Source organism: Marmota monax, unplaced genomic scaffold (assembly GCF_021218885.2).
Source record: "Marmota monax isolate L192 unplaced genomic scaffold, Marmota_monax_Labrador192_F-V1.1 WCK01_AAM20220418_F8-fsc00176, whole genome shotgun sequence".
Classification (NCBI taxonomy): domain Eukaryota; kingdom Metazoa; phylum Chordata; class Mammalia; order Rodentia; family Sciuridae; genus Marmota; species Marmota monax.
The window spans coordinates 234,352-260,413 of record NW_026694774.1 but is presented as its reverse complement, the minus strand read 5'-3'; the positions used below and the strand labels follow the sequence as shown (position 1 = coordinate 260,413).

The following is a 26,062-nucleotide window of genomic DNA, read 5'->3' as shown; positions in this document are numbered from 1 at the left end:
TTGATATATGTCTCTTAAGTCTAAATTAATAATTGCATTTTTTACTTCAGTTTATTTAATTTTTGCTTGGAAGTTCTATCCAGTTGTATGTTAAAATTGCCCAGTATTATTTTGTTATGGTTCATTTGATTCTTGAAATTGAAAAGATTTTGTTTGATGTATGTTATTTCATTATTTGAGGCATAAGTATTTACTCTTATTATTTTTTGTTGTTGGATAATTAACTTCAGTAGTATGAAATGACATTCTTTGTCTCTTCTGAATAACTGGCTTGAAGTTTACTTTATCAGATATCAGGATAGAAACTTCTGCTTGTTTACAAATCCATGTGAATGATATTTTTTCCCATCCTTTCACCTTCAGTCTGTGATTTTCTTTGCCTATTAAGTAAGTCTCTGGGAGAGAGCATAATGTTGTGTTTTGTCTTCCATCCTGTGTCTTTTATATTAGTTTCTCCTTTTTTTTACTATACTTCTAGTGTAGTTTTCCCCCTGCTGGTTTTCCATTTTGTTTTTTATTCTGCTTGATGAACTATTTTATTGAGTCCATTGAGTGTGTTTAGTAGTGCAGGCTTTCTTGTGAATTCATTTAACTTTTATCATGTAAGGTTTTTATTTCCTCTTTAATTCTGAAGCTTATTTTTGCTGAGTATAGTATTCTTGGTTGGCATCCATTTTCTTTCAGAGATTAGTATATATTATTCTAAGACCTCCTAGCTTTGAGGGTCTGAGTTGAGAAATCAGCTGAGATCCAGATTGGATTCCCTCTAAATGTGACCTGTTGTTTTTCTCTGGCTGCCTTTCAAATTCTGTCCGTATTCTACATCTTCAGCCATTTTCGTAATAATGTGCCTTGGTGTGGGTCTGTTGTTATTTTATGTTTTTGGGGTCCTGTGTGCCTCCTATATTTGGTTTTTCATTTCATTCACAAGGATTGGGAAATTTTCATATATTATTTCATTGCAATATTTTTCATTACTTTGGGTTGTATCTTTGAGCCTTCATCTATCCTAATAAATCTTAAGCTTGTCTTTTCATGTTATCCAATATTTCTTGGAAGTTCTATTTATTGTCTCTTAACATCTTTTCTCTGTTGTCATCTTTATTTTCAAGAATATATATTTTGTTTCCATTGCCTGAAACTGTCTTTCAAGTGGTCTAGTCTGCTAGTTATGATTTTGTAATGAATTTCCCTAATAGCAAATGATGCTAAGCTTTTTTTCCATACACTTATTTGGCATACACAAATTTTATCTGGTGAGTTGTCTTTTCATATTTTTTTGTAATTTTTAAAATTGGGCTTTGATTTCTTATTGAGTTTTGAGAGTTCTGAAATAAGTCTATCAAGTATTAATTTACATTTTTCTCCCATTCTGTGGCTTACATTTCATTCTCTTAACAAGAAGTAGAGGTTTTTAATTTCAGCAATGTCCAGTTTATCAGTTTTATTTTTATGTGAATCTTGCCTCTGGTATTATAGCTAAGAAATCTTTCCCTAAATACATGTTCACTAAAATTTTCATTCATCTTTACTCCCAGAATTATTTTTAGTTTCATGCCTTAGTTTTTAGGACTCTAGTCTATTTCCAGGTAACCTTTGTATATGGTCGACAGTATAGGTTGAGGTCCATTTATTTTTGCCTAGTGTCCACGTGTCCACTTGTTTTCAAACCATTTATTGAAAAAAAGTCTGTTCTCCATTGAATTGCCTTTGTAGTGTTATAAAATTTATTTTATCTTTTTGTCATGTATATATGTTTCTCCTGAAAAAATTAATGAATTATATGGAACTTTAAAATTTACACTTACTGAACATAGGTATATGGTATTAATACTATTTTTGGAATTATTTCTGATAGAGATTAGTGCTCTGCTTTTTTGAAAGAAAATAATTTCTGTTGTACATTTTCTCTGTAGTCATTATTTCTTAACACATTAAGGTGATTTTTCTTATTTACCTTTAAATATGAGGAAAAATAAAGGTGCCAGAATTTCTTATCTTTTTTTCCCCTTTTTTTGGTACTGGGGATTGAACATAAGGGTGCTTAACCACTGAGCCACATCCTAGCTCTTTTTTATATTTTTATTTATTTTGAGACACAGTGTTACTCAGTTGCTTAGGATTTCACTAAGTTGCTTAGGGCTTCAGTAAGTTGTTGAGGTGGGCCTTGAGATCCTGCCTTAGCCTCCTAAGCCAAGCCACTGGCATAACTCATATGCCACCACACTGGGCTAAAGTATCTCTTAATGTGGATTTTTTCACTTTGAAATTATGCTATTCTGTTTATCCCCTTACCCATATCTATATAGTATCCCTAATAATTTATTTCTCTCTAGTAGAGGGTGACCTGTTAGTTGCTTAGGGCTAGACATGAAAATTACCAAACAGAACAAACTTTAGCAGACACTCTAGAAACCATTATTTGCCAAGAAAGTGGAATCCTAGAGTGTTATAATTTTGTTAATCATTATAAACATTGACTTATTTTTGCTATTTAAAAAAATATTTCACTTTTTTAAATTGACAAAGTTTGGATATTCCTATGTGTGTGTGTGTGTGTGTGTGTGTGTGTGTGTGTGTTTGTGTATTTGGATTATTTCATTCTATTAGGGACCATTTTGAACAAAGGAGAAAAAGGGGTGGGCAACTCTGAAAAGAACAAGTACAACATTTTACTTCACTGAAACAATTCAAACAGGAAAGTAATTTGAAAAATCAAGCATTATTCTTGTTTTTGAGTACCTTGTACTATAAAGTAAACTGTCCTAATTTCCTTATTAAACTTTATTGTTTTTCCCTCCAAAGGTAATAGTAAAGGAAGCATTACTTGGATTATGTTAAAGTAAAGAAGTTAGCTAATGCCATGATTCAAAGCTTATTAATAAGGTATTGAGATTTAAAAATGGAATCTATCAAACATATTAAAAAAGAAATGTGACCGCTTCCTACATTTTAAAATATTTCTTTAAGAAATTCTATCATAAAATTGACCTGAAAATTAATTTATGAAATGTAATAAATAGAACACCAAATGAATTTTTTTTCATTCCTAGAACTTCCCCTTTCCCTTATATCCCCCTCTCCCTGTTTCCTTTTCTCTACTAATCTTTTCTATTTATTCATAGTTTTTTAATTACTGCATCATGGATATCCATAAGGATCAGATTTACTGTGGCATATTCAGATGTATACTTAGGAAAATTATTCAGATTCATTCTACCATTCTTTCCTTTTCCTGTCCCTCCTCCCTGCTTCTCAATCCTCTTCCTTTACTCCACTGATCTCTTTTCTGTTTTCATGGGGAACAAACCCAGCCACCTTTTTCTTTTTCTTTAGTTTGGTTTAGCAAACCCTAGGAAATTATTTTGTTATAAGTTACTCAAAATTTATAAACATGTTTCCCTTAAATTGCATTTTGTTTAAAATAATGACTTTATATCATGCAAATAAGGTTCAAGTATGAAAAGTACAATATTGAAAGTCCAAAATTCTTGGTTTATAATAAAACTATAAATTGTAAAAAGCAAGAAAGGAGTAAAATTATCAGTGTTATTGATTGTAGAGATCCAATAAGTTGCAGCAAAATATATCTGGGTGCAACATATAAATGAAAAGAAAATATTTATATTTTTACCATTTTACATTATTATCTGTAGTCTTTTTTTTCCAAATAGAAATCCACATCCTCTATAATGATTCACTTGAGTCAGCCATTCTGTGCAGTCACCACTTGTGTATGTTTAAAATCACCTTCATGCATTCTCTTCTTTCCAGGGATCCCATAATAAGTAAAAGATTGTATTCTTTTTGCTTTTAACAGAGAAAGACATTAGTTCTGTGAGAAGCATTTAACTGTCTCCTTTAATTAAGCATGAATAATGGTACTAAGTGCTTCTTGCCTTTCTATGTCAAAGTGGAAGTATGAGAATATTGGGCTAATTAAGTTGATTGTTATTCTTTGACTTAAAGAAAGAAGTATAAACACTTTGTTAGCTATCTCAGATCCTTTAGACACTCAGGACAACATAGAGTATAAAAGGAGATGTTCTGGAGCTAAAATACCAGAGTTCAAATTCTGGACTCTTTTTTACTGTGTGATCTTGGACAAGTTACTTGACTTCTCTTACTTATTTTACTTGTTCTAACTATACAATGGGGATAACGGTAGAATATAATACATATAAAACACACGGAAGAGTACCTTTTGCATTGTAAGCACTCATAAAATATTATTACTTTCAAATGTGTCACATCTTAAGCCAAGTTATTGAAGGTTATTAACAGGTTTTCATATTTTAAAAAAAGAGAATACCATGTATGTACACAGGTTGGTGTTTATGTGTATTCCATTTATATCCTATATAATATGTGCATTCTTTGGAAGCAAATTTATTAAAGGCATAAGTTGTAGCCCACATGAAACTGACCAGAAGGCTAGTGCATTGGCATTGGGAGTACTTTGGAGCTATTCAAAACCATTAAAGCCATTAGCTCTGGTTTCAACTAAGCAGAGTAAACAAATTCCTGCTTGAATAGAAATCCAGGAAGCTGCTTTTCTGTCATTGAATCAAAGTTTTTAAAAAGTCAAATGTTCCACAAATTCCTTCTGGTGTGTACTATAGAGATATGCTTAGTTCAACTCAGTAGTAGTATAATAGTAGTACAATCACTAGTCCTTTCTAAAGCATAATGATATTTGGATTGGTTTTAATTGATTCTAAATATTATTTTGCATGCATTTGTTTACCAAATGAATGTCTAGTATGTGTAATGTAGGATAGATTCTTAATAGAGTTGATTTGATTATTGTTCCAGGTTTCTGCCTTGTAACTGAGAACCAATTAACTATCTACTCATTCTTCTGTAATCGCAAGGAAATGTTGTAAATGGAAAGATAATATATAACAAATTTAGATTTATATAAGGCTTTTAAAAATACTTTTCTGAAGTATTAATGTTTTATTTAATTCATGTGGAATTACTCATAGGTTTGCTGATTGATCTTTTCCACCATTTAGATTCTTTAAAAATATTAGTACCTGATTTCCTCTTACTTAACTGTCAAGAAAGTATAGCCTAAGGAAAAAAAAGGTGTTCTTGCACATGCCTACAATCCCACCTACCAGGTACTCCTGGAGATTTAGGTAAGAGTTTCACAAGTTCAAGGACAGCCTGGGCATCTTAGTGAGATCCTGAAACCTTGTCTTAAAATAAAAAGGGCTGGGGATGTAGCTCAGTGGCAGAATATGCTTGGGTTCAATGCCAGTACCAAAAAAAGAAAGAAAAAAAAAACAAGAGAAAGTAAATAAGCCTCAGTATATATGTCAATTCAATTTATACTTCATTCTTGCCTTACATAGTTCCCCTTACTCCTAGCACTAGATTATGGAAGTTAGAGAGGGTTTTTTATGTTTGGGCATATACCCCTGTTGATATTTTTCGGTGTTTCCTATAGTCATTTTTCCCACATGGGGAAGGAAAGTTACTTTTGCTAATGCATTGGTCTTTTAAAAATATTAATATTTAAATAAGTTGCTTTCAATTTTTTGATCTCTTAGGTATCTTGGACTCTCAACATTGATATTGAAATGATGAGGTTTCTATGTGGCTGGTTTTCACCCTAGAACTAATGATAGTTCCTAATTCATTGATGTTTGATTTTGTATATTCCATATCTAGTTGCTAGTGTATATTGAAATTTTGGCATTAAATATATATGGCTGTAATAGCAATAACAGAAGTTTTAAACAATTCTGATTGTTATTATTTTCAAAATGAAGTTGTTCAGAACCTGGATTACAATATGAACGATAGTTTATGTGACTTTTCTTTTTGAGATGGGGTCTCACTGCATTACCTGTATGATGTTGAACTACAGTTCCAAGTGATCCTCCCATCTCTAGCCTAGAGAGTAGCTGGAATTACAGGTACACAACATATTTTGACCCTTTTATTGTTGTACTGGGGATCAATTCCAGTGTCTTGTATCTAGTAGTCAAGTGCTCTATTGTGAGCCACATCCTGATCCCTATATAAACAAACCTTGGGAAACATGGGCTTGGTTAGACAACATAAAACTAGCTGACTTTAGCCCTTTTATCTAAACTGTTAGGCTCTAAGTTTCAGAAAGCTTATTAAGAAGCCATATAGCATGGTCATTTTTTTTTCTAGAAATAACAGCATCTCTGAAGATAGACAGTAATGTTTGTATTAGGGTAATATTTTCAGAGCTTATCCAGATTGAATAAATTTTACAACTTGGGTGTCATTGTCTTTTGAATTTGAGAAAAACAAGTCATCATCATCATTTCAGTTTTTACATTCTAACTGGTGTGCTTGATTTACTTTGTATTAAATATTGTTAACAGTACTATGGTTCAAACAAAATATTTAAAATGATTTGGCCGAATTATGCCAATTCCAAAATGTGAGTTAAATATCCTTATCTATTAGTCTTTTATTAAGATTAACAGCTTCTAAATCTGTCAGCAAGATAAATTCACAACTTTATGCCAACCAAGTCTGGTTGTCTTATTAGCTTTAAAAATGCATTGAAAAATAAGAATTTGCGGCTGGGTTTGTGGCTCAACGGTAGAGCACTACATAAAAATAAATCCTCAATCAAATCAATCAATCCTCAGCACTACATAAAAATAAATACATAGATAGATAGATAGCAGATAAATACAGGTATTGGGTCCAACTACAATTGAATAATAAATATTAAAAAAAGAAAAAGAAAAGAAACAAGAATTCACTTTTCTGGCCACTTTTTAAGAAAAAATTACAAAGGTATAAGGAACACTGGAGTAAAAGTAAGTTGAAAATACTGGTTGAATTTTATGAAATACTGAATATATTCTGGATATAGCAATATCCTTTGTGTACTGTGATGAGTATAATCACACAGAGTAAATAATTTTAATTATTTTCTTTCTAGGTCAACTTGATAATTTTTGTGCATATTTTTATTTTATTTTTTTATTTGTTTTAATTAGTTACACATGACAGTACAATGACCTTGACATATCATACATTTGAATCAGATGGGATATAATTTCTCATTTTTCTGAGTGTACAGGTTGCAGAATCATTGGTAATGGAGTCTCATATTTTTTAGTTTATGCTCATTAAAATTGTATATTTAGGCCAAGAAATGTTAAATGTTTTCCAGAAAGGGCCAAATGATAAATATTTTAGATTTTGTGAGCCAAGAACTCAGACCTCTGTTATATATTCTTCATCATTTTAAAAAGAAATCTTGAAAGATGTTAAGGAATAAAAATAGTTCTTAGGTAACAAGCCATACAACAATTGGCAAAATTTAGCACATGCTCTGAAGTATAGACAAACAGCTTTAGGATATAATTTGAGAAGTTTATAATAATCTTGCTAACCCTTTGAAATTATTTCATGCACATTGTAAAATATGAAGAAATACTAAGATACATTCTTTTGAAAAAAATCTTATGACTCATCCAAGCTCTGCAATTTAAAAATAATTTTGAATGAGCTGGATTCCTGTTGGCTTTTAGAATTTAAAATTAAGAGTCAGAAATGATAAGCAAAATGACTTACTGAAAATAACTTTATGAAATTAGCTTTCAAAGTTGCTTTTAGACATTTCAAGTAAGAAAATCTAAGGAAAAGTATGCAGTTATTGAAGTTATTTTATAAATTTAATTCATTTAGATTCCAAATTTAGTTATTATTTTACATAAATATTTTTCCAGGATATCTTATTTTCTAGACAGTATGCTAGATCTTGGGATAGCAAAGTATATAAGGTGTGATACTTTTTTTAGGGAGCTTATAGTCTGATAGATTAATAAGAAACTTAATAAGACAGTGTTTATTCATTGATGTCTGTATAGGGTAAGATGGAGGAAAAAGGAAAGATTTGTAATTGAGTCTTGACTTTCAAAAACATATACATGACTCAAAATGAATATGTCAAAGATCATTTATATTTACTTTGACTCTGTTTTTATGCCTGGATATGAATATTGACTTTTTTTCAGCTAACTCATTGTGTAGCAAAACTCATAATTGCTTTTAAATACATAAAGGATAAGCCTGGAGGCTATATATGCTTTCCCCATCCTTAGATTCTCTTTAAGAGACAACTCTATCAGATTGACTTGAAACAGAGTTGCTATTTCTTTCTTTTTTAAAATTATAGTTGGACACAATACCTTTATTTTATTTATTTATTTTTTTAATGTGGTGCTGAGGATCAAACTCAGCACCTTGCACGTCCTAGTTGAGTGCTTTACTGCTGAGCCACAACCCCAGCTCCCAGAATTGCTCTTTCTAAACTTTTCCTTGAAGCAGTGACAATAGTTAGGTGGGGGTGTTTCAAAAGACTAACCTATTGGGGTAAAATCATTAAGAACTTAAAAACAAAATCCTTACGAAAACTAGAAAGGATCAAAGTGAATCATTTTGCATGAAATTATAAATGCCATCAAATTTCCCATAACAGTATATAAACTATGGAATTCAGTCTAAAAGATTGAAAAGGTAAATAGTTTCCTGGCGACCATACCTATTAATAAAAGTTTGAAAAAATTTGGTAGTTTAAAATTTAGTTCACAAATTGAAACCTTTATGTGAATGCAAAACAAAGCAAAACACCCCCTTCCTTATTTTTGGAAATGCCTTGCTAAAAGACTTAAAGAGAAATTGAGAGTGTTGTTAGCATAAAAATACACAGAGATGCTTATTTTTAAATTTCTCCAGTTTTTTATTTCTTTTTTTTCTTGAGTACTGAGGATTGAATCCAGGAACACTTAACCACTGAGCCACATGCCTAGCCCTTTTTTATATTTTATTTAGACACAGGGTTTTGCTGAGTTGCTTACAGCCTCAATAATTTGCTGAGGCTAGCTTTGAACTTGTGATCCTCCTGCCTCAGCCTCCTGATCTGCTGGGATTACATTCATGCAACACCATGCCTGGCTTCAATTTGTTACTCTTAAAGCAAGGGATATATGCAAGACTATGTATGTACCTTCTTGGGTTCCTTTGACAGATTCTTTACAAGTTAACCAAAAATAATTCTATCATTATTTTAAAAGTAATCTTCTCACAAAAGTATGACATATTAAAACTAAAACAGTGAGGTCAGAAGCTTATGATTATGTAAGTTTTTATTTATAGTGTATTACTTTGTATACAAATAACATTTTTTGGTTTTGTGCCTTTTTAAAGTTTATTTTTAAATGACCCATAATGATTATACATACTTAAGGGGTATAGTATGATGTTTTGATATATTTTGTGTGATGATCATAGTAGGGTAATTAATATATCCATAACCTTAAAAATTTATCAATTCTTTGTAAAAGAAATGTTCAAAATATTTCTGAACAAAATATTATTAACTGGTTGTCTGCTAACAATAGAACTTATTGCTCCTATCTAACTGTAACTTTGTCCTATTGACTAATGTCTCCCTACCCTTTCATCCCCTGTGTACTTCCTAGCCTCTGGTAACACTATTTACTCTCTCCCTCTTTAAAATCAGTGTTTTAAATTTCACTGGAGAGATCATCCTTCATTTGAAAATCTGAAATTCAAAATGGTTCAAAATCACAAACTTTTCCAGTGCTAACATGATGCCACAAACGGAGGATTCCATACTAGACTTCACATGAGACACACTAAAAATCTTTTTTTAAAAAATTTTTAAATACATGACAATAGTGGAATGTATTACACTCATTATTACCCATATACAGAACATTTTTTCATAACTCTGTATATAAAGTATGTTCATGCCAAATTATGCCATTATACATTTACTCTTTTTTTGCATTACAATTCTTAATACACATATATACCACAGTTTTTCATATCTCTGTATATAAGGTATATTGACACCAAATTCAAATCTTCATACATGTATTTTGTATACTGATGACCATCACATACCCCCATCCTTGCTTTTCCCCTTCCCCCTCCCTTTTCCTCCCACCCCTCTTCCCTATCTAGAAATAATCTTCCTCCCATGCTCTCCCTCCCTACCCATTTTGAGTCACCCCCCTTATATCAGAGAAAACATTTGGTAAAAAAATTATGTTCAGGGAAGTGTGGATGTAGCTCAGTTGTAGAGTGTTTGCTTAGCATACTCAAAGTTCTATGTTTAGTGCTTAGTGCTGCATGAAAAAAAATGGGTATGTCTATAAAACATACATAAAACAAATTTTGAGGTTTAGGTTCCATCTCCAAGATAGCTAAAATGTATTTGCAAATTTAAAAAGAGAAAAATAAATTAAAAATAATTCCAAAATCTCAAAAAATCAAAAATCCAAAACTCTTCTGGTCCCAGACATTTCAGATAAGCTTTAGGACTTAGCTTACATTTGTCTTTAGATTTGTGCCTGGCTTATTTCATTTAAGATAATGACTCCTAGGCTCATACATGTTGCCTCAATCAACAGGATTTTATTCTTTTTTTTATGGCCAAATGATATTTCATTGCGTAAATATACATATTTTCTTTAACTTTTGGTGGACATTTAGATTAATTTTATATCTTGACTGTTTTGAATACTGTTACAGTAAGCATACAGATTCAGGTATCTTTTCAACCTACTGATTTAATTTCCTTTGGATATATAGTTATGCGCTACCTAATTATGTTTTGATCAGTGAAAGGGCTGTGTATATAATAGTGGTCCTGTAAGATTGTGTTTCCTGGTGATATTTTTTACCCACCATGGTTTTTTTAAGAATACTTTATGATGTTCACACAATGAAGAAATCACCTAACAGTACATTTCTCAGAACTAGTCCCAATGATTAATTAACACATGACTCTATATACCCATGAGTGGGATTGCTGGATCATATGGTAGTTCTATTTTTTTTTTAATTTTTTGAGAAACCTCTATATTGTTTTCCATAGCGATGGTACTTTCCTTTGGTGATATTATTAACTAAAATACTTATACTTTTTTTCCTATATTCCGTTTGTTGGCAGAAAAACATTCACAGATCATACATTTACTGAGCATGTGTCAAACACTGCCATCTGCTTTAGAAACATATTAATTTCAACAACAACTCTATGTTGCTTATTTCAAAGATGAAGAGATTGACACTAAGAAAGTTTAAGAAACTTTCCCAACGTAGTAAAAGTAGACCTATAGAATGTGAATCTACTTCAGTTGGATCCTAAAGCACTGATTTTTTTTCATGATACCACTGTAGTATGTCTGCTTCAAGAATAAAGCACATTATTTGCCCTTAAGGAGGTTAAATCTAGATACCCATGACTAGAGATTTAACTTTCTATTTATGTGACTAGCTTATTTCACTTAATATAATCTCTTCAAGATTCACCCATGTTGTTGTATGTTAGATTTTTCCTTTTAAATACAGAATAATATTCCATTGTATGAATGTACCACATTTTGTTTATTCATCTTTTGATAGTCGGTAAATGCTTAGGCACATTCTAGCTTTTTGGCCATTGCAAATAATACTGCGATGAACATGGCTGTACAAGTACCTCTTTGACATCCTGCTTTCATTTCTTTTGGATATTTGCCCAAAGTGCAATTGCTATATAATATGTTAATTATTTGCTTATTTTGAGGGATACCTATACTGTTTCTCATGGTAGCCATACTATTTTACATTATCACCAATACTATACAGAGGTTCCATTTTGTTAGAATGTATTTGAAAAAGTAAACTCCATGATATGTGTGGGGTTAATTTTTTGTATTCTATATTTTGCCTCTTATAACAACAAATCTGTGCATTTGATAATTTATGTTCAGAGAGATAAGATACTGAAATATCCCTGATTATTAAAAGAGTGTGAAATAATGTTCTTTACAATGTACTTATTAAGTTAGTAATTGATTTCTCAGAAAGCAAAATTAAAGGGCAAATGTGTGACTTCTCAATCTCACTAATTAAAACAAAAATTAATTAGGTAGCCCTGTTGGTCAAATATTTTAACACAAATTTAACTCTACTATTTTTCCTAGGTTACTTAGTACCATGTAATTGACAGTTTCATATCTACAAAATGAGAAAAAGCACATAAACTTAATAAATATGTATTTTTAAAAGTATTAACATATAATTTTTTTTCCAAAACTCTGTTTTGGGGGATAATTTTAAATCACCAGTATTTTGTCCAATAATATTGATTGTATTAATTATCTGTTGTTACCTTACAGTTCACCACAAATTTAGAAGATTAAAACAAAACACATTTATTATCAACAATTTCTGTGGGTCAGGAATCTGGGTGTGACTCAGCCAGGGCCTCTGTTTAGTCACACAAACATGTAATTAAGGTTTTGGCTTTCCTACATTCTTATATAGAGGCTTGCGTGGGGAAGGATCTACTTCTAAACTCCTTCAGATTCTTGGCACAATTCCTTTCCTTGTGATTGTAGGACTCTGAAGGCTCTGGGTTCTTGCTGGGTATTGACTGCAGGCTGCTCTCAGCTCGTAGAGAGCTGGCTGGAGTCCCATATCATATGACTACTTCAATATCGTTAAAAAGGAAAGTCTCTAGAGACCTTTATGATATAATGTAATCATGTAAGTGGCATCCCAACACCTTTGCCATATTATTTTGTGTGGAATCTATCCACAGGTTCTGTTCATACTCTAGAGGATGGAGATTATACAAGGGCATGGACATGAAGAGGTGAAGATTCTGGGGACCCATCTTAGAATGTGTCTGCCACATTGATCAACTGTGGAGGTTTCTGTTTTGTCCTAGGCTTAATTCAGTATGCTGACATAGATACGAATCTACCTCTAAGTTTTAGATACAATTTGTTCTAGCTATGTAAAGTGAATAAAAATTGTTGAACTCTTTATAAAGTATTACAAAGGCTATCAGGCAACATAAAGCTTATTAAACAATTTTTCCTTATAATGCCAATGTATTAAACATTTTTAATATTAGGTATTATATGAATACAATGATTTTGTTTAGTTGGTACATTTTAAGGATCCTGGAGATTACTTTTAAATTTATAACAGTCTCAAATTTGTTGAGAAAACTATTAGGTTTTGTTAATTACATTGTTAGATTCCATCACCCATATTTCTTCCTACTTTTCCCCTAGTTTTTCCTTATTTGTGTATCTCTTTACTACTTCATTGTATTTTTCAGCATCATGCTATGAGCTCTGTTACTTTACTCTTGTATGTAAGACTGATGGGTAGGTTTGTATCATACTATTATGGCCAGATAGTAGTAAAACCTTTCCAAAAATATATGTATTTATATTTCACTTTCCACACCTCCTCCAATTCTAAAAATTTTAAGGGAAAAATTGTTTTTCTTTCTCAGTTTAGGTTTCCCTGATGACCTGTGTTTGTCAATAAGTAGTAAGAAAATGATAGATTTGAAGTGACCCACATGATTTTCTGAGGTTAGATGATTACAGCAACTCAGTTTATTTCTGCCTGGAAGATTTGTTATTTAATTCTTTTCTGATAAAACAAAAACAAATTTAAAATATTCTTCACTAGGCTTTGACATGAGAGTTTATTCACTTGGGTTTTGTAGTATTTGTGTAAATATTATTGTACTTATAACTACTGATCAGTTTTCTAGACTCTTCTATAGAAAATTATTTCTTCTCCATTTAACACTTCATTGGGGGAAACAACATGTTTGTTTTACTTGTAAAATTACATATTTTATTTTTGAAATAAAAGTTCATTGTTCCAGCGAAAATTATAAAAATATTTTTTTTTGTTTCCACATGGGCAGAAATGATTTAAGTTTTAGTAAGGATCAGTAAATACTCTGGTCCTCTTTAGGAATGAATAATTTATATTGAAAATCTGGTACCTTGAGGGTAGATGAAATGGAAAAAAAAATGTAGAGTTGTAAAGGTAATTTGTGGAGATAAGAGATGATTTCCAGGATAGAGAGATCTTCTTGACTCAAATTTATTTTATTTCTAGTGCCTTCAGACCCACAGCTTCATGAAAAATTAGTCATAAGATGGTGTGAATAGGAAGTAACCACTAGGTAACAGAGGAAAGCAGTGTTTTTCTTTTTTGATGGATCATCTTTATTCTATGCATAACACTTTTTCTTTAGATAATCCTTAGTGTTGTTTTATTGTAAAAGTATAATTATCAGGATTCAGCCTTATTGACTTTTGGACTATTTTGCTGAATGCTCAATATTAATGACAAATCTATCTCATGAAAAAAATTACACACACACACACACACACACCACTTTGACAGTTTTGTTGAGGTAAAATGGTAAGATAGTGGCATCAGTTATAGAAATAGTGAACCCTAGAGGGAGAGCATATTTGTAGGGGGACACTAATTCCTCTGTGTATTGGTTATTTTTGAGACATATGTAAGATAAACTAGTGGAACTATTAAGTATGCAGTTGAGAAGAGTAGTATCTGAGTAAATCTGAGATTCATGAGTAAATTGATTGCATTTCCTGAGGAGTTATTATGTTTCAAGGATATAGAAAAAAGAGCAATTAAAGAAAATAAAGAAATAGAAAATGAGATAGTGATATCAAAGAAGCCAAAAAATCCAATAGGAGTTTGGTCACCTGTAATATGCTGCAGAGATTAAAATAAGAAAAGGACTGATGGAGCTACCATTTGACCCAGCAATTCCTCTCCTTCGTCTATACCCAAAGGACTTAAAAACAGCATACTACAGGGACATAGCCACATCAATGTTTATAGCAGCACAATTCACAATAGCTAAACTGTGGAACCAACTTGGATGCCCTTCAGTGGATGAATGGATAAAGAAAATGTGGCATATATACACAATGGAATATTACTTATTAATAAAAGAGAATAAAATCATGGCACTTGCAGGTAAATAGATGGAGTTGGAGAAGATAAAGATAAGTGAAGTTAGTCAATCCCCCCAAAAAAATGCTGAATGTTTTCTCTGATGTAAGAAGTCTGACTCATAGTAGGGTAGGGAGGGGGAACATGGGAGGGCTGAGGATGTGAGGGAAAGGGAGGGGGCATAGGGTTAGCAGTGATGGTGGAATGTGATTGACATCATTATTCAAAGTACATGTATGAAGACATGAATTGGTGTGAACATACTATATATACAAACAGATATGAAAAATTGTGCTCTATATGGGTAGTAAGAATTGTAATGCATTCCGCTGTCATGTATTTAAAAATAAAATCAATTAAAAATTAGAAAAATAGACATCATTAGTTGCTTTACTTGGTTTTAATTAGATGATATTCATTAAATTGTGTAAATTGCCTTAAAATATGTTGATTTAAAAATTTCATATACTCAAATTTGCTCCTTTTCATGTGTGGTTTGAGGATAGACAAATGTAGTTATATAAATAACTTTGTGTAACTACCACCACAATCAAGATCAGAGTAGTTCCTTCACCCCCTTGGCACACCACCCGATGCCCGTTAAGGTGCCTCTTTGTAGTATGCCCTAACCCCTGGCAACCATTAATCTATTCCATTCTTTATAGTTTTGCCTTTTTCAGAATGCTATAAATAGAATCACCTTATATAGCATTTTTTATCTTGCATCTTTTACTTACAATGATCTATTTGGTGGTTCACCCATGTTGTTGAGTGTATCAATAAATCATTCCTTTTTACTGCTTAGTAGTGAGTTGCCTTATTCAACTCCCAACCCCTGGAAACTAATGATATAAATTCTTTCCCTGTAGTTTGCCTTTTTCAGTGTCTTGTCATCCAATATTTAGCACTTGGGTTTGACTTCTTTGAGTTAGCAAAACGTTTTTAACATCCATCTATATATTCTCAGGTATCAGTAGTTTTCTCATTTTTATTGATGATTAATATCAGTTTACCAGATCAAAGACACATGGACTCTTTCCAATATATGACAGTTATGTATAAAACTGCTTTAATCATTCATATACAGATTTATTTGTTAACATGCATTTCCATTTTTCTCAGGTGAATGTTCTTCAGCTGTTTTCTGACCTCCATGATTTTTCATTGAGGAATCTGCAGCCAGTCAATTTGATGTTCCCTTTATTTAAAACTTTTCTCTCATTTCAATATTTTTTCTCCCATTTTTCTTTTGGTTTAGAGTAGCTTAATTAAGATATATCTTTGGGGCTGAGACTGGCTCAGCAATAGAGTGCTCGCCTAGAATGTGCGAGGCCCTGGGTTCGATCCTCAACACCACATAAAAATAAATAAATAAAGGTATTGTGTCTACTACAACTAAAAAATAAATATTTAAAAGAAAAGATATGTCTTTGGGTGGTTTTCTATAACTTTGTCCTGTTTGGGGTTCTTTGATCTTAAATCTATAAATTTAGTACATTTTCAGTTATTAATGCTTTTTTAAAAGAGCTTTATTGTGATGCAATTCATATATCATATAATTCACCCATTTAATATATAATCTGATATATTTATTATATTAACAAATGTTTGCAATCATCAAATTTTTCATCACATCCAAAAGGACCATTGTACTATTTTTTTATTACCTTCATCTCCACATGTATCAGCCTTGAACAACCTCTGTTTTCTATCTCTATAGATTTCCCTATTCTCAGCATTTCATAGGAATAGGAACATCTTTCTTTAAGTAATTTTTTTAGTATGATTCTATTTTTAATGGGATACTAATGACATGGATCTAGACCATTTAATATTGTTCCATGTGTCTGAGGCTCTGTTAATTTATTTTTTATGCATGTATGTATTCATGTGCTATCTTGATTAGTGATCAATTAAGTAATGAGCGTATCCAATACCTTAAATTTTTATCATTACCTTATGGTGAGTTCTTTCAAATTCTAATTATTTTGGGACAGAGAATGAAAAAAATGTATGTTATATTCACATTGCTGACAATAACATTGTACCTGTAACGGATCTATCCCCAAACCCCTTCCCACTATTTCCCTCAGTCTTGGGTAACCACTATTTTGCTTTGAATTTTTATGAGATTATCTTTTTAGATTTATATTCTGTATATAAATGAGATTGTGCAGTGTTCTTCAGCATCATCTGTGTTGTTGCAGTTGACAGAATTTTATGATTGTTATGGCTGAATAGTATTCTATTGTGTATAAATACTGCATTTTCTTTATCTATTCACCTGTTAATGAACATTTAGGTTGATTCAACATCCTGTGTATTGTAAATAGTGTTGCAGTAAACAAGGGAGTACAGGTGCAGGTGGGTATTATTTGACATTTTATTTTTATTTCCTTTGAGTATATACCCAGTGTGGTATTTCTGGATTGCATAGTAGCTTGTTTGATCATTTTCACTGTGTTCATATTGGATTGTTTCTGTTTACCTATCTTCAACTTTACTGTATCCACTTCTATCTGCATTCTTTTATTGATTATATCCAGTATTTTTTTTTTTGTTTCATATATTATGATTTTGGGATCTGGAATTACTTACATTGATTCTTATTTACTTTCTATGTATCTGCTGAGAAGTATTTTTCATTACATTCAGATATGTTTTGTTTTATTAAAAAAAAATCTTAGTTGATACAGCTGTTCTAAAATCCTTGACAGATATTTGACTATGAGAGGCATCTTGGAATTGATCCATTAGTGTTTGTTTCTTTCATAAAGAAAATTACCTTGTTGGGTTCATACTCCTAAGTTCTGTCCTCCCCTCTTTGGATAATTGTTACAATGTTAAGTTAGTTTTCAGAGCATTTGGGTATTATTGTGCATTTGCTACTGAGTGCACTTCCTAATTCACTTGTTGGTCTAAAACTTGAGCAATGGCTTATAGTGCAGGTCAGTTTTCAAATCTTTTTTTTTTTTTTTGTATTCTTTGGTTCTATTTGCTGCACATGCATTTTGTTGTTGAACCTCACATGTATTAATTCATACAAATAATTAGGAGATATCTTTCTGTCATTCTGTTTTTCCCATTATTTCTTCCAAATTATTTGTTTCTCAGAGGCCCTGATGCTGTTCTTCTGGCAAGCAATATGAGTTTGTCTCAAAGTCTTAGTCTTTCTGCCCTTGGAATGAAGTGAAGAAGATAGTGAAAAAACTAACAGGGATTACTTCCATGCCTTTCCTATTATAGAATCCTCTTTTCCTGTTTCCTCTCCTCAGAGAGACAGGTTCTCTTTTTAATGGAGTTTACCTTAGATTAGGAATGGGAGTTGAAAAGAAGACTGTCATGGGAAATTCTTAGCTTCTCCTTATGTTCAACACCTCAGAAGTGCATTTTTTCCCCCTGGTTCTGTGTCTACAAAGTAGTCTTTCTCTGGGAAATGTTGTTCATGTACAGTAGAGATCCATGGCTTAGCCTGTCCTTGGGTCAATTTCAGGGGGATAAAGGTGAAAAATAAAGTCAGGGAACTCATCAGTTATTTTTCAAATTTTGATCTTTTTTTCCAATTCTATTGCTTAGTTTGTAGAGTTCTTAGGTAGTTTCCTTTTGTTTTATGCCTAGGGTTTTAGGTATAATCAGGGGAGAGATAGGTGTTGTGGGCTTATTCCATTTGACTCTCACCAGTAGCTCTGTTTAATTTACTTCATTTTTTTCTACTTTTTATTGGACTCTTTGAAGTGGACAATGATAAAATTCCTTTTTTCCCCAGACCATTTTGCTGTTTCAAACATCTTATGTCTGTGATTGGCAGATTTTTTTCATAAATGGCCAAATAATAATCCTAGGCCTTGCAGGCATAGGATCTCAGTCACAACTGTTCAGTTTTGCTGTTTAGAAACAATTGGGTGTGGCTGTGCTCCAGGAACATTTTATACAGAAACAGACAGCAGGCCAGATTTGGCCTATGGATCGTAGTTTGTAGACCCTTTATCTAAGTTGTTTATATTTACTTTTCCCTTAATTAGTGATTGAAGAATATGTTTAATTATATACTGAGATGTGTATGTTGAAATAATTTCTTTTCATGGCCATTTATGTCTATTTTCTGTAGTATATTCTTTCTTCTGTGTAGTAGTTTATGTGTTTAAATAGAACTCATATGATGGAGTGGAATTTATAACCGTTTAATAATGTAAAATTATTTCCATTCTAATTTTCTTGAACATATCCAAGCTAGATTTCTTCTGTGACACTTTTTTTATGTCATAGACATTTTCTTTAGGACAATCTTAATGAAAATACATGATTAATGTACTTAGTGTATGATCATATGTCCTAGCAAAGTCCTAAACAATATGAAATGAAACATAAAGCTCTGAAAAATCAAGGATTCTTAAGGTCAATCTGGGAACCATATTAGTAGTTTTTCTTTTCTAAGTACCTCCTATGTGTCCTTTGTCCTCCTGTTTTTCAGTAAGTGCGGGCCTTAGTAGATTGTGAAGGGAAATGCCTAGGGTTATATATCTCTTAGTTATTACTCTTGGTTTAATATTCCTGACTATCAATTTTTGAATGATGTTTTTCAGGTAAATGGTCTTAAAATGGTTGATGAGCCAATGGACGAGGGAGAAGCAGATTCTTGCCTTGTAAGTAATCATGTTGATTTTTTAAGCAATATTTTTAGCATATAAAGAAAGAGAATAATGGGAAAGGAAAAAAGGGTCCTATAAGTTAATGATAGTTAATCAGGTAAGTTTTTTAATATATTTATTTTAGTTATAGTTGGACACAAAACTTTTATTTTATTATTTTTATGTGGTGCTGAGGATCGAACCCAGCACCTCACACAGGCTGGGCAAGCACTCTACCACTGAACCACAACCCCAGCCCTCAGGTAAGTTTTTAATAAGTAAATGCAATTATTAATAATCAACTGCAGTTAAAGTATAAGACAGCTTTTTCCATCAGAAATTTTTGTGACTGAAATGTTTTTAATAAACAACTTTTTTGAAAAAAAGTTACATGCCATAAGGTCCCATTTTAAGTGTAATAGGTGAAAGATTTAATTGACAGTACATAAGTAACTGTATTACTAAATATAGAATCATCTGAAATAAACTGAATAAGATTATCTTTAATATCAGGGTAGAAAAGAGCTCTTATTTGGAAATATTGAACTCTAAGAATAGTCTGAAGTAATTTAAAATTCATTTTCTGGATGTCAGAGAGAATTAAATTTAAATTATTTCAGAAGTTACTAACTATTTTAAAGACTAGCTAATTAATTCTGACTAATGTAGGCATTTCCATTTATGCTGTAATTTTTATGGTTGTCATTTCTGTAGATATTTTCACATAGTTATAGATTTTTTAAGTTGGAATGAGCCTTGAAAATAGTATTTTGTAATATTTTCATTGCATAGATTAGTATATTGATATTTGGAGAGATTGTGATTTATACTACAGGATAAAATTAGTAAGTAATAGAATCAAGACGTATGATACAGTGTGCTTCCTCTTAGTTTAGCTATATGTTGTGTACACCCCAAGAAGTAAGGGGAATACCACTGTTTTCTCATTTAGTTGTGTATAAAATTAACTTTTATTTCTTTTTCCCTTGTAAAATGTGTCTTTAAGTTAATTTATCTAACATAGAAGCCAGCAGTTGGGTTTGTTCAACACTCTCCTTTGAAATATTATATGTAACTATCTCTGTAAACTCTGATCATGAAACACTTTCAATTGACAAGCAGTATAATGTTGTCATTTTAGCTTTTGCATTTTACTTAATAACATTTTAATTTTTAGTATAATCAAATATTAACTCTTAGCAAAATCATCTAAATATTTATATACAGATCATATGGGCTATGAGGCATAGAAATATTTATGTTGCTACTTTATAAAAGGAGTTTAAAAAGCTACAAAAAGCACTAGAAAAGACTAATTTAGGGGCTAGAGTTGTGGCTCAGCAGTGGAGTGCTTGCCTAGCACACATGAGGCACTGGGTTTGATCCCCAGTACCACATAGAAAAACTAAATAAAGAAAGGTATTTTGTCTGTCTGCAACTAAAAATATTTAAAAAAGAAAAGAGCGCCTTATTATATTTTAGCATTAATAAATTAATGAGGAAACAACTAGCGCTACACCACAGGAGGATAAAAAGTGTGTGTGTGTGTGTGTGTATGTGTGCATATGTGTGCTTGTGCATGCACTTTGTGTATGTATACATGTATATATCTTTATATGGGAAGTCAAAATAAATTCATAACCATTAATGTAGCATGACTCATATATTCACTTTTCTAATTTTCTCTTAAAATTAAGAAGTATACATTTTATTGAAAAGATAGTAAAAATATATATTGTTAGATGCTAATATGATTTATTGCATGCCATAAATTTAAATAGCTAGAAGGTAGATTTCAAAGTTTTAGAGAATAGAATTAGAAACACTTTCAGAAATTTGATTAATTCATGGCTGGACTTAAAAAGAAATACTTTTGGTGTGTGATGGTTTTGTGTTACAGTTTTTATCAGTAAAACTATATGAGTGAAAAACACTAACCATTTAAATTTATCCTTTTTTTTTCTTTTTTGGTACCAGAAATAGAACCCATGCACACTTAACCACTGAGCCACATTCCAAGCTCTTTTTTTTCACATCTTCATACATGTATTTTCTATAATGATGAGGGTCTCCTTCCACCATCCAAGCTCTTTTTTATTTTTATTTTTTGAGACAGGGTCTTGCTAAGTTGCTGAGGCTGGCTTTGAACCTGGTGATCCTCCTATCTCAGTCCCTAGCCACCGGGATTATAGGTGTGCATCACCAGACTCAGAATAAATTTATCCCTTTAAAAATTGTTTTCATTTATAAGATTTTTTGGTTGTCATTGCTTATTCCAATGTGATGCTCATAACTGTTTGTTTTTGTTGGCTTTTTTTTGTTCTTGTTGTAAAATAGTATAGGATTGTAAAAACTGCTCTGTGTTACACATTGTTTAAACAGTGATCTTTGATTTGAACATTAGGAACTGGTAATGTAGCTTGGTGATAGAGAAGGGGCATTGCATGCATGAGGTCCTGGATTCAATCCCCAGCATTGAAAAATAAGTAGATACACTAGTTGAATTTTGTTTTATCTGTGTGACTTGATGCTGTTTTCTGATTGACTGATTTAGACAACTAATCTACTCCATTTCAACTTGTGTTACTGTAGACTTTCATAGTCATTTGGTCATTTTTTTTTCAGTTAAAACAAGTAAAATTAAATCAGATGTTTCCTGGGCTCCATATATATTTAACATATGATCAGCAAAGCTGAAATATATGCCAATTATAATTTCCATATATCTCTATCATGAGCCATTTTCTATTTTTCAAAACAACCTTCACATTGGGAAAGAAGTAACAGGTCACAGATAAAAGATATCTGATATAAAATTTTACCACCTAGTCTCCTAACAATATCAAGTTTAGAAAAAGTATGTTACCATTCATCTCTTTTAATATAAGATGGCTGATATGAGTTAATTTCTTATATTTTTTCACAATAAGTATATCTGTCTCCTACATTTGATAATTTATGATCCATTTATATTTACATTTAAAGCTTTATGGATCTGGGCACATGCCTGTAATCCCAGTGTCTTGGGAGGCTGAGACAAGAGGATCACGAATTCAAGCCAGCCTCAGCAACTTAGCAAGGCACTAAGCAAGTTAGCGAGACCCTGTCTCAAAATAAGTTATAAAAGAGTTGGGAATGTGGCTCAGTGGATAAGCGCCACTGGGTTAAATCCCTGGTACCAATTTTTTTTTGCCTTGAAATAATAGACATATTTTTGATTCTATCAATATCTTAGGATTTCCAAGGAAGATTAAATTAATGGTTATTTATTTTTTTGGTTACTTTTTTTTTACTCCATTAGTGCAAGGTCAGCAAGATATTTAGTCTCTTAATTTATTTATAGTTTACTACCCAGAAATACAAATGTTACCTTTAACTGAAAATGTATAGTAAAATAACTAATTTCCTAATATTTTAAGGCCTATTTTTTAATTTTAAAAATTTATTATTATTATTATTACTATTAATTATTAGTATTATTTGGCAGTGCTATTGAATCCAGGGGTTCTTTGTGACTGAGCTAGATCCCTAGCCCTTTTTATTATTTATTTTGAGTCTTGCTGTATTTTCAAGGCTGGCCTTGAACTTGGAATCCTCCTGAGTAATTGGGATTACAGGCATATGCCATTGTACCTGGAAAAGCCATTCTTGATATATGCCCCTTATAAGGATTAAAAAAAATACAGCAGTATGAAAATTCTTCAAAAAACTAGGAATGGAACCACCATATGACCCAGTTATCCCACTCCTTGCTATATATCCAAAAAACTTAAAATGAGGATACTACAGTGATGTTCCACATCAGTGTTTATAGCAGCACAATTCACAACAGCCAAGCTATGAAACAAACTGAAGTACTCTTCAACAGATGAATTGTCAAGGAAAATGTGACACACACACACACACACACACACACAATCACAATGGAGTATTCTCAGCCATAAAAAGGAATGCCCTTACGGCATTTGCCAGTAAATGGATGGATCTATAGGCTGTCATGCTAAGGGAAATACTCCAGTCTCCCAAAGTCAAAGGTTGAATATTTTCTGTGATATGCAGAAGTTAATCCAAAATAATGGAGGGGAATAAAAAAGAAATGGGAAAAAAGGGAGAGGAAATTTCATCAAAATAGAGGGAAGATCATTAGAGTAGATGAAAGGATTGAGGAAGACAAAGAAGGGGTGGGAAAACAGAAGAACAGTGGAATGAGTCTGACCAAATTGTTGTATGTGTATACATAGATGTCGAATGGTGGGTCCTGGCATTGAGTATATCCACAAGACACTGATTAAATAAACAACAAAAAAGTAAACTGTAAATGGTTTTAAGAAAGATTAGTGCAATAGAGGGAGATGAGCTGGGAGTGGGAATTGGGGGAGGTACTGATGAATGAAATGGGGCCAGTGGTGTTCCATGCTTTTGTGGTTATGTCAGGGTGTATCCTAGTCTTATATTTATCTGAAATAAATACATTTTAAAAAATTTAAAATGATCTTCTACAAGTTGGTTTTACTTAGTTAAACTCGTGTGGGGTATTAAGAAGGTAGTATTTCAAGTATGGGCTTGAACCTTTTCCTATATTATAGATTTTTCTTCTTGTATTTGCCTTTCCATTCTGATGGGCACTGTAGCCTTGCCATTCTTCAATATTTTTTCTGTTGCAATGCTTGTATTTGTTTTCTATTCATTTCTCTTTCTTTAAAATTTAGAACCCTGTACTACAAAATGCAAAATTCACTGATGAGTATTTATTTTGTTTAACATAAAAATGATTGGGCAGTGACTGTAAGGTAGAGTTAATGCTGCCCAATGAAGTAAACAAAGATAAATATTATAAATAAGTTCAGTAGCTTTAGTTTTTAAATAGCTGTTCAAAGTTCTCAGTTGATCCTCATATAACAGATTTGAAATAAATAGAGCAGATATTGTTTCCATTTTATTGATGAAGAAACTAACGAACTTATAAGAAAAATAAACCTTCCCAAGTAGAAATTAGTTTGCCACCCTTCTTTGCTTTCCATTCTTTAATACAAAAGTTTGCAAAGCTACATTTTATGCAGTTACTTTCCAATATGTGTATTATTTTTATATATTTATTTCAACCTAATGGCATTGGACATTTACATAGTAATTACCTTAAGTCTTCTTTCAAAGTATGTTGTCATTTGGCTTGGTTTTCACTGGCCCTTAAATTTTTTTCTGCATGAGAAGGATACATCAAGCTGCTTTTCTGAGTCTCCACATATGCTTTAACAAATCCATAACTAAATGCTTCTTAGAATCTCAGTATGATCTTTAAATTTTTTTTTTTTACCAAAGGTCACAGTCTACACATATATTTATTGCTTTATTAAGCATTTTTTTCTACAGATAAATATTTTATTATTATTTAAAAAATAACATTTAAACTTTAAAAATCTCTCTCTGTTTCTTTCTCCCCCCACTTCCTCCCCTCTCTTTTGACTTGTTTTTTGGAGGTTAATTCCATAATCCTGTGAAACTGTTGTGATTCAGGTATAGTACATTATTAATGGTTGTTATCAGCTCTTTCTCTTTCTCTTTAACAAGTGATTTGTTTTTCCTAAAGAAATCAGTTTTCAAATAAACAGAGCAGTAGTGTATTTGGCAGTTAATTTTTTACTTTATCATTATGTTTTTTCAGTGTTGCAGCATTGTTCTCCACCTGAATTTTAAAAAATGATCAAAAATTTTAGAGGTTTGATCATTCTGTTTCTCTTGTGGTGGAAATGGCATGTTTTTTCCCTAAACAATTACTTCAAGCTTGGAAGAACTAACCCAACTTATAGTCATTCCTGCCTTAGATTTATCATTTAATGTGAATAGAATAGTAGTCTCTTGTTTGGTAGTTTCTGAATCTTCATTTCCTAGTAGCAGCTTTATTTTCATAGATCCACTAAGATTAGATAGCATTTATGAGTTTGCTAGGGTTACCCTTACAAAGTACTATAGACTAAATGGCTTAATCAACGAAAATGTATTTTGTCACAATTCTGGAGTCTATTAAGTCTGAGATCAAGATGCTGGCAGGGTTGGATTTTCTTTAACTTGTCCTTTCACTGTGTGCCTTTATATGATCTTTCTTCAGTGTGGATGTGTCTTAATTTCTTCTTCTTAGAAGGATATCAGTCTTATTAGTTTAAGCACCACCCTTTATGACATCATATTGCCTGAATTACCTCTTTAAAGGCCCCTAAATATGGTCGTAGTCTAAGGTACTAGGTGTTAGGACTTTAACATGTCAATTTTGAGGGGACCTGATTCAGCCCATAACATGCTTGTGGGTTTTTATTTCTTTAAGGATATGGTTCTGACAGACTCCTCTGTCTCTAAGCATTTTACCTCTGTATCCCCAGTGTGTAGCAGTGTCTGATAAAGAATATTGCTTAATGAATGTTGTCAATTATTTGAGTATAATTTAAAAGAGTATATACATGGGGATATAAGATGATATACCACAAATTTATTATACAAAGATAAAGAACTTTCTTGAGCATTATTTACCCTTAGGGAAAAACAGAAGACTCAGAAGTAAACTACTACCTTATATAAAGCTAGATTGTTGCTACTCTTAAGCTTTTGGAATA

The 26,062-nt window shown here is 31.8% G+C and overlaps 1 protein-coding gene across 7 annotated transcripts in view; it reads left to right on the top strand.

Moving 5' to 3' along the window:
- The window catches only part of Rps6ka6 (ribosomal protein S6 kinase A6), a 98,219-nt gene that overhangs the window by 12,559 nt on the left and 59,598 nt on the right, over nt 1-26,062 (top strand). For 6 of the 7 annotated variants that reach the window (XM_046425387.2, XM_046425384.1, XM_046425389.2 and 3 more), the window contains one exon: nt 19,413-19,472. In XM_046425387.2, the coding sequence (XP_046281343.1) occupies nt 19,413-19,472 (60 nt within the window). Of the gene's footprint in view, nt 1-16,387; nt 17,194-19,412; nt 19,473-26,062 lie in introns of those variants that run through there. The other variant, XM_046425388.2, reaches the window with a different exon arrangement.